A 12,647-nucleotide genomic window follows, 5' to 3' on the forward strand; every position below is an offset into this window, starting at 1 on the left:
GCCGTCGACGCCGATGAGGGCCGCCGGCGACGAGAGGACAACACGGTGGATATTCGAAAGAGCAAGCGAGAGGAGAATCTGATGAAGAAGCGGAGAGAGGGGATGCAATCGCAAGCGTTCTCTCAGTACTCGGCGGTCGAGGATAAGGTAATCGGTTGTTTAATAGCTAGATTTGTTCGTTTGGGGGTTGGATTTGTGATTTTAGGGTCTTGAGGTGTTCTTAGGGTTGTTTGATGGTTTTTTTTGGTAATAGGTTACGCTAGAGAGCTTGCCGGCGATGGTGGCGGGAGTTTATTCGGAGGATCCGAAGGTGCAGCTTGAGGCGACGACGCAGTTCAGACAATTGCTGTGTATAGGTACGGCATTTGTTGAATTTTTTTATTTGATGATTTTGATGTACCCTGTCATCAATTTACTTAGGCCAGTTATAACTTTATCCTAATTTTATGGATACATCATGAATTTAGATTGTTTCAAGATCATCGGGCACAATTTTTGTTCTCATCTAGTGGATTTTAGCGGCTAATTTGGTTAGTTAGTTACATCAGTTATATATTTTTTTTCCAGTGCATTGAATCATGAATTAATTATAAAAGATTGGAATTCCATTATAACAATTTTCTTTGCTTGAGAAGTTTTCTAAACTCCTTGTAATACACTTGTACACAGAGAGAAGTGTGTGGTGAGAGACGGGGTCAATTCCAAGAGGAGTGAGGTCGATAGTAAAGCCTAGAGAGGTGATAATTCCGAGCACTTGAGGAAAGCGACACGAGATAGGCCAACACTTAGAGGGTGTAGAGTGTGATTGCAAGAGTGTGAGTTGTGAAAGTTTTCGGTGAGCTAGAAAACCAAGATTGTGAGGTGTAAACGTTTTCTGTGAACGTCGAAAACCCGTTGTGATAGTGGATTCTCCCCGGTAGTGGGGAGCGGAGACGTAGGTCGGAAGGACCGAACTCCGTGATCATATTATTTGTTTGATTGTCTCATTACGCACTATCTCATTTGTTTAGTAGTTCATGTTTATATCGGCCTTGTTTAATTCCATATACTTGCTGATATCTCATTGAATATCATACTTGTTTATAAATTAATAAGTTTTAAATTAGCATTAATATCGGATTAGATTAGCATATACCCTATTCACCCCCCTCTAGGGTAATTTCAAAGATGTCTATACAAAAGTAGGTAATAACAACACTGAATAAACACAGTAAAGACAAAGAGAACAACACACAATGATTTAATGTGGTTCGATCAGTATGACCTACGTCCACAGACGAGAACAACAGAAACTTCACTAATCACAAAAGAGAAGATTACAAAGGGAGATCACTTTAATATCTCACCAAACTCATACAAAGAAGAGAACACTCAAAACTCTCTTTTTGTTCTCTTCAACTCTCTCTTTCTTTTTTCTCTTTGTTCTGGATTTCTGCTCAATGCACTAACCCTTCACCACTTTCCTCTATTTATAACCTTCAAAAGGGTTGGTGGAACAGTAATAGGGTTGGTGAGTTGAATTCAAAGTCAAATAATATTTCTATTGTGTTGTTTGCTAGAATGTGTTAAGTGTTTTGAAATGATTGTGTATAATAGAGACGGTACGTAGAGATTTGAGCAGCATTTAATGTTCGTGTGAAATGACAAAACTTCCCTTATGTCTTTAGTGAATTTGAAAGACAATTTCTTTCTTTCCTTCAAAATTTTTCTACCCTGAAAAAGTCTTTAATAAATTAATATAATAGTATAGATGTTACTTGACCAGCGAATATCTTTGGTGTTTTGTTGAGCATCTACTTTAATATGTTGATTTTGGAAACATAGTTAATGTTTTTTTGGTATTTGTTAGTTAAAGTTTTTGATATTTGTTAGTATTTGGATTTTTACTCTCTTTGATAGAAAGCAGCCCACTAATAAAGGAGGTTATCCAGGCCGGTGTTGTTCCTCGTTTCGTGGGATTTCTTCTAAGGGAGGATTACCACCAACTTCAGGTCTTCTTTGGTTTTGTATATATGACTTTCGTCCATACAAATTTTATTCAAACTAAATTTAAATGTTTATTTAGTTTGAAGCTGCTTGGGCGCTTACCAACATAGCATCTGGTTCATCAGAGAACACCCAAGTTGTGATTGATCTTGGGGCTGTTCCAATATTCATCAAGCTGCTTAGCTCCCAAAGCGATGATGTCCGTGAGCAGGTATATGAGTTATCTTTATTTGGTTATTGAGTTCCTGTTATCTTTTAGTTAACTATATTATTCGTATAATTATTCATAAGACTGAATGGTGTAGCATTTTTTTAATTTGTATTTAACTACTCTCGGAACTTTAAGTTATGGCTTTTTAATGTTACAAAATAAGATGTAACCTGAGTTTATCTTTTTATTTACTTATTGAATTTCTGTTATCTTTCAGTCTATACCATAATATTCCTAGAATTGTAGTTAAACAACATGGTCTAGCAGTTTTTTAATTTATACTTAAGTACTTTATCTGTACTCTTTGTTTGTAGTTCTGCTTGTATTGCTTGTAGTTTCTTTTTTGTAGTTTTGCTTGTGTTAACAACATGCAAAATATTCGTACAGTGATTTTGTATTCCCAGTATAATTTGGGTTTCATATATGAGTTTACTGACAGTGATATGTTGATTTCTGTGTGGCATTTGCGTCATGCTTTTGATTTTTTTTTTAAATTCCATTTGATGCAGTTACCTGATAATGTTTTGTTTTTAAGAAGCAGTAATGATGTGATCTCGTTTTGATGTTTTTATTCCTCCTTTCTATTGCAAAATCCAGGCATTATGGGCATTGGGCAATATAGCTGGCGATTCACCAAAATGCAGAGACCTTGTCCTCGCAAATGGGGCATTGCACGCCCTCCTGGCTCATTTGAATAACCGTTCTAAGCTCTCAATGTTGCGGAAAGTGACATGGACTTTGTCCAATTTGTGTAGGGGGTATCCCAGACCAGCTTTTGAGCAGGTTTGCTGTTATGATTGTATTACTATATTTAGTTCTGAACGCGGTAAAAATGTTTCTATAGATGCTTTTTGGCTGGCATTTTTATGCAGATACGACAAGCTCTTCCAGCCCTTGCATATCTTATTCATTCAAATGATGAGGAAGTTCTTACTGATGCATGTTGGGCACTTTCTTACTTGTCTGTGGGCACAAATGACAAAATCCAAGCTGTAATTGATGCTGGCGTTTGCCCTCGGCTTGTGAAACTTCTATTGTATGTACTAGTCTTTGTTAAGTAACATATTTGGTTCCTTCAAGGTATCTCTTATGGGCCCTGATGCTCTTGTTGATGGCACGGTTGGTAACATAGTTACTGGTGATGATGTGCAGACGCAGGTATACAAGAAACACAAATAAGTGTCTGCACTGGATATTATCTACTTGGTTTAGTTGGTGAATGCATGTTTATGGATCTAATAATTCTATGGATCTTGTTCGGGTGGTTAGCATCAGAGGATATTATCTGCTTCCTTCAGTAGGTGAATGTTTTTTTTTATGCTAAAAAGTTTCCATATCCGAGGAAATATTTGTATACATTAGGATAAGTATATAGTTACCAAAATCTATATCCAATAGGATACGGTTATAGATACGGATATGTAGTGAAATATCTGGATCTGTGTTCGTACTATCCAAGCATGTGCTGGTCATGCAATTGTAACTATTTTTAATTTTTTATCCCTAGATTAATGGGTTTGAGGTTAATTTTGATGATCAAGAGATCTAATCTTAGCTTTAAAATATAATAAACATATTAATGAACTCTCTTATATCATATGAACTATATTTTTTCTAGTATCATCTAGTTTTCTCATATCTATTTTATATTTGCATGTATATCCACTTATACATCCACGTGTATATCCATATCATATCCGCCTTTAGTGAATATGGATATGAATTTTCCTTATCGAGATATATCATATCCATATCCGTAATGGGTAAGCAGATACGGATATGATAAGTATCATATCCGTGCCATATCCAAATCGTTTGCACCCTTAATTTTTGTGGATCTCATAATGCTATGGATATTGTTTGGGTGGTAAACATCAGATTTTTTTTTCACACGCCTATTCAGATATATCTCAAATAAGTACTTTATTAATTCTTGAAGTACTATGACTTTCATGTATGCTGATGGATCTTTTCGGATTTGAAAAGTTCAGCATTTTTTTATTTACATAGCTAACCAATGAACACAAAATGGAAATAAATTGCGATGTTTACATCTATGCTTCAAGTAATTTTACTTCTTTATGTGGCTCTCTGTCTATTTGCTATTTTGAATTTATAAAATGCAAATGTGTTCAGTATAACTTAGGATTCCAGTATAACTTGAAGAACTATACATAGACAAACTTGGGATTTGCAATCCCAGGTAAGATCGGTTCAGGATCATGGGATCCTTTTTTATCAGATAGGAAGGGCTGTTGCACAAAATGTACTTCTAAGTAATTGCCCTATAGATCCTATATCTATCTATATGGTAAATTCTGCATTTTATCAATTCAATTGGTCAGCTATTGATTGCTTAAAACATTGTGTGATTAGTGCAATAGTTTTACCATTTGTATATGCCGTAGAGGACCTTTTGGATGTGTGTTAAGATGTTTTGCTTTTCTTTCCTTCATAATGTTCTCTAGAACTGAACCAGAACTGTGTATAGTAAAAATTACTTGAAATAGTTTATGAGGCTTTATTAGGCCTTTTAAAGCAAGCAGCACTTATTCAAGAAGATTCTTAAACACTTGAACAATGAAATTTCAGCATTACATTGTATATAATTAGCTTATTATATACCCTTTTAGATTTATGCCACCAATCTTTCAGCTATTTCATGATATGCTCAATATGTTATTTGCTCAGGTCATTATCAATCATCAAGCACTTCCTTATCTTCACCGACTTTTAATAAACTACAAGAAAAACATCAAGAAAGAAGCTTGCTGGACCATTTCAAACATAACAGCTGGAAACGAGGATAAGATACAGGTACGTCCTTTGTTGATCAGGATTAGAATTCCATGGTTTCTTGCATCCATAAAAATCAAAAAGGCATATAATTGTATATCAATCATGTTATTTGAATTGGTGCTGAAATCTTTTAATCAGGATTCATACTCAAAACTTATTATTTCCTTGTGGTTTGTTTTACAGGCTGTAATTGATGCAGATATCATTGATACTCTTGTCCTTTTACTGCGAACTGCTGAATTTGATATTAAAAAAGAAGCAGCATGGGCCATCTCAAATGCTACATCTGGTGGTACACATGATCAACTGAAGTATGCACACTGCTGTGGCTTTTATGTCAATATGAGGAGTACCTGATTTATCTTTCTCCTTTACTATGGCTATACAGGTTTCTAGTCAGCCGAGGCTGCATTAAACCCTTGTGTGATCTTCTTGTTTGCCCAGACCCATTAATTGTCAGGGTTTGTCTTCAAGGACTTGAAAATATTCTGAAAGCTGGTGAAGCTGTGAAGAACCAGGGAACCACTGGAGGTGTGAATTTCTATGCTCAGATGATTGAGGATGCTGACGGTGTAGAGAAGATTGAGAATCTCCAGAGCCATGATAACACTGAAATCTATGAGAAAGCTATGGAAGTCCTTGAAACTTACTGGTTGGAAGAAGACGAAGCTGAAGTAAGATCCCATAGAGACGCAGCTCAAACTGGAGTCAACTTTGGTTACACAGAGATTCAACTTCCTTCTGGTGGGTTCAACTTCAGTTGAATGGTAAGATATCTTTAGATGGTTCTGTCAGTTATTACTACATAAATCATCAATATATATAAATTACCCTCCAAACTGATATTCATCAAAATGCCCCCCAAATCTTAAACTTGTGAGGGAGAGTTACAATTCGAAATCTCTCCCAATTAGACTTAACCGATAATTGACGTTTTAATGTTTGCGGTAGAAATATCCGAAGTTTAAGATTTTGGGGGCATTTTAATAAATATCAAGATTTAGGCTGTGTACGCAACCAAAAAATCCTAGTTTTTTTTTCCTTCACCTGAACTGTGTTGCAGTTTATAATTTACGTAGCATACAAAATTGTGTCTAGTAGTTGGAACTGGTGTTGAGTTTATTCACGGCTTGTCAGGGTAGACTTTACTTGATGACCTATGTCTCACTCTGATAATCATTTGGGTTCATTGTCAAACAATACAACCAAGAAAAGCTCATTTCACTTGCAACCTAATGGGATGCTCAGGTGTGCAGGGTCTTTGTTCTTGAGATGCTGAAGGATGCCGTCACTAGTCCTATGGTGCTGTGGCTCTCTTGGCCAAAGCCAGGAAGAGTCACGAAAAGTCGTGTCATGTCGGTTTGGATCCTGTATCAGGTGTGGGTCAAGTTCCGGGATCGGTTGTTTTGGGGTTTGGTACAATATAAAAGAGGATGATTTCTAATGATCGTTTGTTATCTGAGTTGTGGTGGTGCATGCAATGACTGATGGATAGCCTGCTTGAAAATATCTTCTACTTTCAGTTCATATCTGTTTGAAAGAAAGTGGTGAAAGAATTTGAAGACATACGTAACACGTTCTTACAGGTGATTTATGTACAGTTAATGTTTTTTCTTCTGAATTTTCCTTCAAAAGAGTTTTATACATGGTTACTATATTTCTTGAAAATGTTTGAATGCCGTAATGGGAGTATATGATTTACAATTCATCTCTCTAATCGACAAGAATTTAAGGTTGCACTCATAATGCAAAGGTCATAAAAGGTAAAATGTGGAACTATACTTTCGTGTCATGTTTGTTCTTGGCCTGAACTGGCTTCAGTATGGTGTGATGGTTGCTGAGAATTTGTACATTGATTCTTGAATTCTTTTATGCACACGGATCACAAAGAACTTCTAGAGCTTCTGCCTGCCTGCCTCCAGTCTCAATACCCAAAGTGCACATACCATGCCATTTTCACCAATTATTACCGTTTTCTAACAAAATTATTGTTTGCAAGGCTAATTCCTATTAACAAGTTTTGATTCGAAGTGTGTTGTTCTTTTGTGCAAAGATACCGATTTCTACTCATGTTGCTATTGCTAGAATAGTAATAATATGCCCTTGAACATCCAATACATTTTATGTAATATTTTTGAATATTAATAAATATTTTATTATTGCATATATAATTTGGATATCATTTCTATAATTGTTATAGTATCTTTAGAAATTATTTTGTTAGATTATGTACTATGATGGTCACTTACTTGGAGATGTGATCTAACTAGGAGATTTCTTAAATTTGTGTATAACCTATAACTAGTAAATGATAACTTTGTTATAAGATGTTGTTATGTATGACACCGACATGTGAGATGTGGTGGTGGGTCTCAATCACCATGAATGAGGATTCTACAGGTGTATGTCATAAGCACGCATTGTGATGCGTGTAGCAATAGAGCGCATTTGGATTTCTCTAAGATGAGTCACTTAAGAGATAGAGAATTTAAATTATTACATGGTCCCTTTGACTTGATGATATTGTCATTTATGATTTGATAATTTAGTATGCTTTGACGTGATGGTTAAGCTTGTTTAGCAAGCGCGACACAACCTAAAACATTGCGTTATTAGATTTTATTTAGGGAAATGATGGATATCTAAATAGGATCCAATATGCTCATTATGATGAGTTAATTTATTATGCATTCCCGTGAAGTTATTAAATTCCTGTCGGTGGGTGGTTTTGAAAAATATTTTTTACTTTTTAAATTTTATTTTATTTTTAATAAAGAAAATATTTTAATGTTGCAAAATAATTTTTATTTATATTCGTGGAAATTGTAATTTAGGCATGAGCAAGTAGGTGAATTATCCTGCTCGATAAAAATTGTCTAAAATAAAGGATATTGGATGGTACTGAATGTAAAATATTATTTATAAATAATTAATCTCATATTATCGAAGAGTTTTTATGAACAGTTGGTCGAATAGGGATTTCACTGTTAAATTAAAATTATTAATGTGATTAATAATTGGTTATCAATATAGCACCCAATTGGCCTGAGAATTTCATTATAAGAGGTTTACAGACAATACATATTTTATTCTATCCTTAGTTGTTATGGATAGAGTTTTTGGACAATTCCGTTCTATTTTTAATTGTTATGAATTGAATTTTGAATAATTATGAATTGTTCAAAATTAAAATCTATAAGACTAGTCTAATCCTATATATATAGTTCATATGTAGCCTTATGGAGATACAGAAAAATCTTATGAAGATGAAATGAAGAATAGAATAGAGAAAATAGAAAACTAAGAACTCATCTCTCGGTATTGCTCTTCGGTGACGGGTGGATTTCAGCTGGAGACTTTTTCTCTTGAGGAAGCTTTGAAATTTTTCAGGTAGATATTAGGAGTGTTAGAATGAGGGTGAAGATCAAACCTCATTTCCGACGAGGAGCTCCGACGAGCTCCGACGAGTTCGATGGTCGCAGACGAGCTCCGGCGAGGTCCAGGTGACAGGCGGCGAGGTCCAGGCGAAGGCGAGCCCTGCGTCACAGCGATGCCCAACTGTGCGTTCGGCGAGCTCTGCGTTCGCCTGCCCCCTCCCCGAGCTCTGCGTTTGGCGAAGGCCAACTCTGCGTTCGTGCGAAGCTGGCGTCGAAGCGAACTGTGCGTTCGTTCGGATTTGGCGTCGAAGCGGTCGCTGGCGACAGGCTGTCGCCAGCTCATCCAGCTCTCCTCTCTGCCTATAAAAGAAACCCAGGCTAGGGTTTTGGGGCTGCTTGCTTCTCCCCCTCTCCTCCGATTTCTTCCCTTGGTGGCGGCGGCGATCTGCCCTAAAAATCGCAGAGGCGATTTTCTCCAGCGCTCAGAGCTTCGGGATTTTGAGGGGAGATGTAGCTATAGTGTTTATTTGAGAAATCCCAGTTTAGGGATCTGCTCCTAAAATTGTAATTTCTTGTTTGATTAATAAGAAATTATCTGTGTGGCTCCCGAGGACGTAGGCAGTTGCCGAACCTCGTTAAACTTGGTGTACTGTTCTCTATACCGCGTTTTCCGTTGCATTAGGGGATTTAGGCGTTAAATTCCCAACAACTGGTATCAGAGCGTGAAACGACCTAGAACAAGTCAGATTCAAGTGGGAGCCATGGCCACAGATGAGGCAAAAATGAGACTTAAGAAATTTGATGGAACAGATTTCGGATTCTGGAAAATGCAGATAGAGGATTATCTGTATCAGAAAAATCTGTATCAACCACTATCGGGGAAGAAGCCAGATTCTATGAAGGAAGAAGAGTGGAACCTTCTAGATAGACAAGCCCTCGGAGTTATCAGATTGACGTTGACTCGCAATGTTGCGTTCAACATAGCGAAGGAGAAGACCACGGCAGGTCTTATGGCAGCACTCTCAAACATGTATGAGAAGCCATCAGCCGCGAACAAAGTTCATTTGATGCGGCGGTTATTCAATCTGAAAATGGCGGAAGGCGCGTCAGTAGCACAACACCTCAATGAACTTAATACGGTTACAACCCAATTGAGTTCAGTTGAGATTGAGTTTGATGAAGAAGTTCGGGCGTTGATATTGTTGTCTTCCCTACCAGAGAGTTGGAACGCTACAGTCACAGCTGTGAGTAGCTCGTCGGGAAACAATAAGTTGAAGTTCGACGACGTTCGTGATTTGGTTCTCAGTGAGGAGATCCGACGGCGAGAGACTGGTGAAGCTACAACCTCTTCAGTATTGCATACAGAGTCAAGAGGTAGAAATTCAACCAGAGGAAACGGACGAGGAAAATCAAACTACAGAGGTAGATCAAAGGACAGGAGGTCCAAATCAAGGAATCCAAGCAACAGCTCGAAGGCTATCGAGTGTTGGAATTGTGGAAAGACCGGGCATTACAAGAATCAGTGCAAGAGCGCACAGAAGGAGAAGGAAGCGAAGGCAGAGGTCAATGTCACCTCCACTTCAGGAGGAGACGACGCATTGATATGCTCTTTGGAGAGCAAGGAGGAATCTTGGGTGTTAGATTCAGGAGCGTCGTTCCACGCTACTTCTCAGAAAGAATTCTTCGAGAAGTATACCCCCGGAAAACTTGGATACGTATATCTTGGTGATGATCAACCATGTGCTATTGTGGGCAAAGGCGTGGTGAAAATTAAGTTGAACGGGTCAGTATGGGAGCTGAAGGATGTCAGGCATATTCCCGACCTGAGAAAGAATTTAATATCCGTAGGCCAGTTGGCTGGCGAAGGATACACCACAACAGTTAGCCGCAGACTCCAAATCCGCTATCTCCTTGGAGCGGGTTTCCTGTTCCAGGGCTTCCTGACGCCCGAAGTGAGCTAGACAGGATGCCATTTTAGCCTCCGGACCTCCCCGTAGCAAGTCCTCTAGCACCATCATGCGTGGCTCCAAGAGACGGAGTTCACGCACGCAACGGGTAGCGAGACGGTTTTCACCTGATCGCCGTAAATCGGCCACGCGATCATAGAGGGACTGCCTAAAGCTGTCAAAGATACCCATACCGAGTTCGACGAGGGAAATTGCCTGCCTTACAGCACCTTCGAACTCTTCAATACGGGTCTGCCATGGTTGAGACTCGGAGGGAACAGACCTCTGGCCTGGAGCAAGCGTCGTGATGGGAGGAATTTCGAGGCAAGGTTCGGCTCCCGGCTGGGGAGCGGGATCCGGAGCAGCGGAGTTCGCACGGCCTTCAGATTCGTCGTCTGAAATCAGAATGGGATCGGCCGCATGCTCCTCGGCAGCCGGCACCTCCTCTCGACCTGTAAGACGCAACAAGCGATACAGGGAACAGTTGGGGGAGGAACACCTACTAAACTCACACGAAAGTCGAAGCAAGAAGATACCTTCAGCCGCGACGGCTTCGGCAGCACCTGAAGAACCAGGCTCTTTCCTTTTCTTGGAAACGACTCTCTTCACCTTCGGCGCCATTGGGAGTATGAGGAAGAAGAAGTTCGGGTTTACTCTGAGGAGGACGATAGGCCCTCTCGAGGAAGAGTTAGGGTGTTAAATACCCTAAGAGTCCTAGGCGGTTACTCAGTACTTGATTAGACCGTTCAGGATTAAAGCAGCTAAAGAGCAAGACCGAACGGATCGGATCTGGACGGACAAGATCTGGCAGTTCCTTGAGCACGATCTTCAACAAACGGCTCAAATCGGACGTGGGGAACGAAGAGGCCCACTACCTCGCATTTAATGCGAGGCGGCTATCCCACGTCTCCCTAACCGGCATACACGTGGATTAACACGTGGCCCACTAAAAGCGTAACCCGATCGGAGTCAGGATCGCCATTAGCATTTGCAAATCCGCCTGCGGGCCGAATTCGCCTGCAGTCGAAATAAACCTACAGCGCAAACCAATCGATGATAATCCCGCTGCAGTTGAGGTCCTCTTGCGGCCAGATTCTGACCAATGCATGGTTACGAAAATGGCACACGCACACAAGTGACAATAGGCCAAAAACAAAAGGGATAATTTCATTCATGAAAAAGAAGTCCTATTACAAGCAGAAAAGCTCCGCCTCACGAAGTTCTTCGGCATGGCGAAGTTCAAGCCTCCTTAGAATCTCTCGGCGAAGATCTTCATCCGTACGCGAGGCCAAGTCTTGAACGGTCTCTTTGGCTTCCTTATGGGCTCGCTCCTTTTCCTCCACGGAATTGGCGGTCAGCTGCTGGCGAGATTCAATGTTCTCCAACTCTTTGACCGCCTGCTCGCGAGCCTTCTCTTGAATAGCCAATGAGGCCCGCGCCTTGGCTATGACCTGCTTCAGAGCCTCTACCTCCGAAGACAAGCGGGAAACGCGGTTGTCAGCCTTCTGTCGCTCAAGGACCATCCGTTCATTCTCAGCTTTGGCCTGCACCCCTTACTTTACACCTCTTGGATTTCGGAGCCATGACTTCGCCGGATGCAAGATCCACAAGAGTGGAACTCTTCGCGCGAAGAGCAAGCAACTGCTGGATGGCTTCTTTCCCCGCCTCCTTACGCTGGAAATAAGGCTGCGCCCCAGAATGCTTTAGCCTCTTGATTAAGAAGCCTATGATGTAGTCGATATCCTCTTCGAAGCTCTCGAAAGGACAACTCTCTTCCAGCGCGAGCCTGATGCAGGCAGCCATAGTGTCATGGAATTCAGCCACGGATCGTGCCGCACTCTTTCTTCGCTCACGCTCCAAGGGAGAGAGGGCAGCCTCTTCCATCATAGATGGAACCGCGGTTGAAGCACCGGTGGCCATAACTGTGGAAGTAGTAATTGGCGTCGCCAGGGCCGGTGTGACCAATGATGCCCTCGGAACAGCAATCACGGCGTCGACGGCGACCCCCGACAGGGAGGTGATCACTGGCTGAGCAGAAACCTCTATTTGAAGCGGTGACTCTCGCACTGAGGAACGATCCTCAGCAGACACCGCCGCAGGAGCGGCGGATCCCCCTGTTTGACCAGTCACATTTTCATGAATCAAATCCTCTTCCTCACTCGACAGGGCCTCGTGTATTGAGGCGTCGTCGTCATCCTCCTCAGATTCGCCCGTCTCCCTAGACGAGCGATTCGCCCAAGAGGAAGGACCCTCTTTGCCGGCGATTTCGCGGGCAGGATCGGCTACAAATGCACCAAGAGAATTAACGGAGACCCCTCGTAAGGGACC

At 40.6% G+C, this 12,647-nt stretch overlaps 2 protein-coding genes across 2 annotated transcripts; one reads left to right on the forward strand and one right to left on the reverse strand.

Moving 5' to 3' along the window:
* On the forward strand, nucleotides 7-6,505 carry LOC109820705 (importin subunit alpha-like). The gene is made up of 11 exons (XM_020386900.1): nucleotides 7-147; nucleotides 254-356; nucleotides 1,900-1,991; nucleotides 2,066-2,197; nucleotides 2,795-2,980; nucleotides 3,070-3,243; nucleotides 3,278-3,355; nucleotides 4,889-5,014; nucleotides 5,180-5,307; nucleotides 5,385-5,763; nucleotides 6,245-6,505. The coding sequence occupies exons 1-10, from the start codon at nucleotides 82-84 to the stop codon at nucleotides 5,758-5,760; spliced, it is 1,461 nt and encodes a 486-aa protein (XP_020242489.1). The 5' UTR covers nucleotides 7-81; the 3' UTR covers nucleotides 5,761-5,763; nucleotides 6,245-6,505.
* LOC109821830 lies at nucleotides 11,510-11,842 on the reverse strand. The gene has a single exon (XM_020387984.1). The coding sequence runs from the start codon at nucleotides 11,840-11,842 to the stop codon at nucleotides 11,510-11,512; it is 333 nt and encodes a 110-aa protein (XP_020243573.1).

Source organism: Asparagus officinalis, chromosome 8, assembly GCF_001876935.1.
Source record: "Asparagus officinalis chromosome 8, Aspof.V1, whole genome shotgun sequence".
Taxonomy (NCBI): domain Eukaryota; kingdom Viridiplantae; phylum Streptophyta; class Magnoliopsida; order Asparagales; family Asparagaceae; genus Asparagus; species Asparagus officinalis.

What these genes read in the sequence shown, in the direction of transcription:
- LOC109821830 (XM_020387984.1), bottom strand. Translation starts at nt 11,842, where the DNA reads ATGGTCCTTGAGCGACAGAAGGCTGACAACCGCGTTTCCCGCTTGTCT.
- LOC109820705 (XM_020386900.1), top strand. Translation starts at nt 82, where the DNA reads ATGAAGAAGCGGAGAGAGGGGATGCAATCGCAAGCGTTCTCTCAGTAC. An exon ending in AGGATTACCACCAACTTCAG is followed by an intron (nt 1,992 to 2,065) that starts GTCTTCTTTGGT and finishes ATGTTTATTTAG; the next exon opens with TTTGAAGCTGCTTGGGCGCT. An exon ending in AACTTCTATTGTATGTACTA is followed by an intron (nt 3,244 to 3,277) that starts GTCTTTGTTAAG and finishes GGTTCCTTCAAG; the next exon opens with GTATCTCTTATGGGCCCTGA.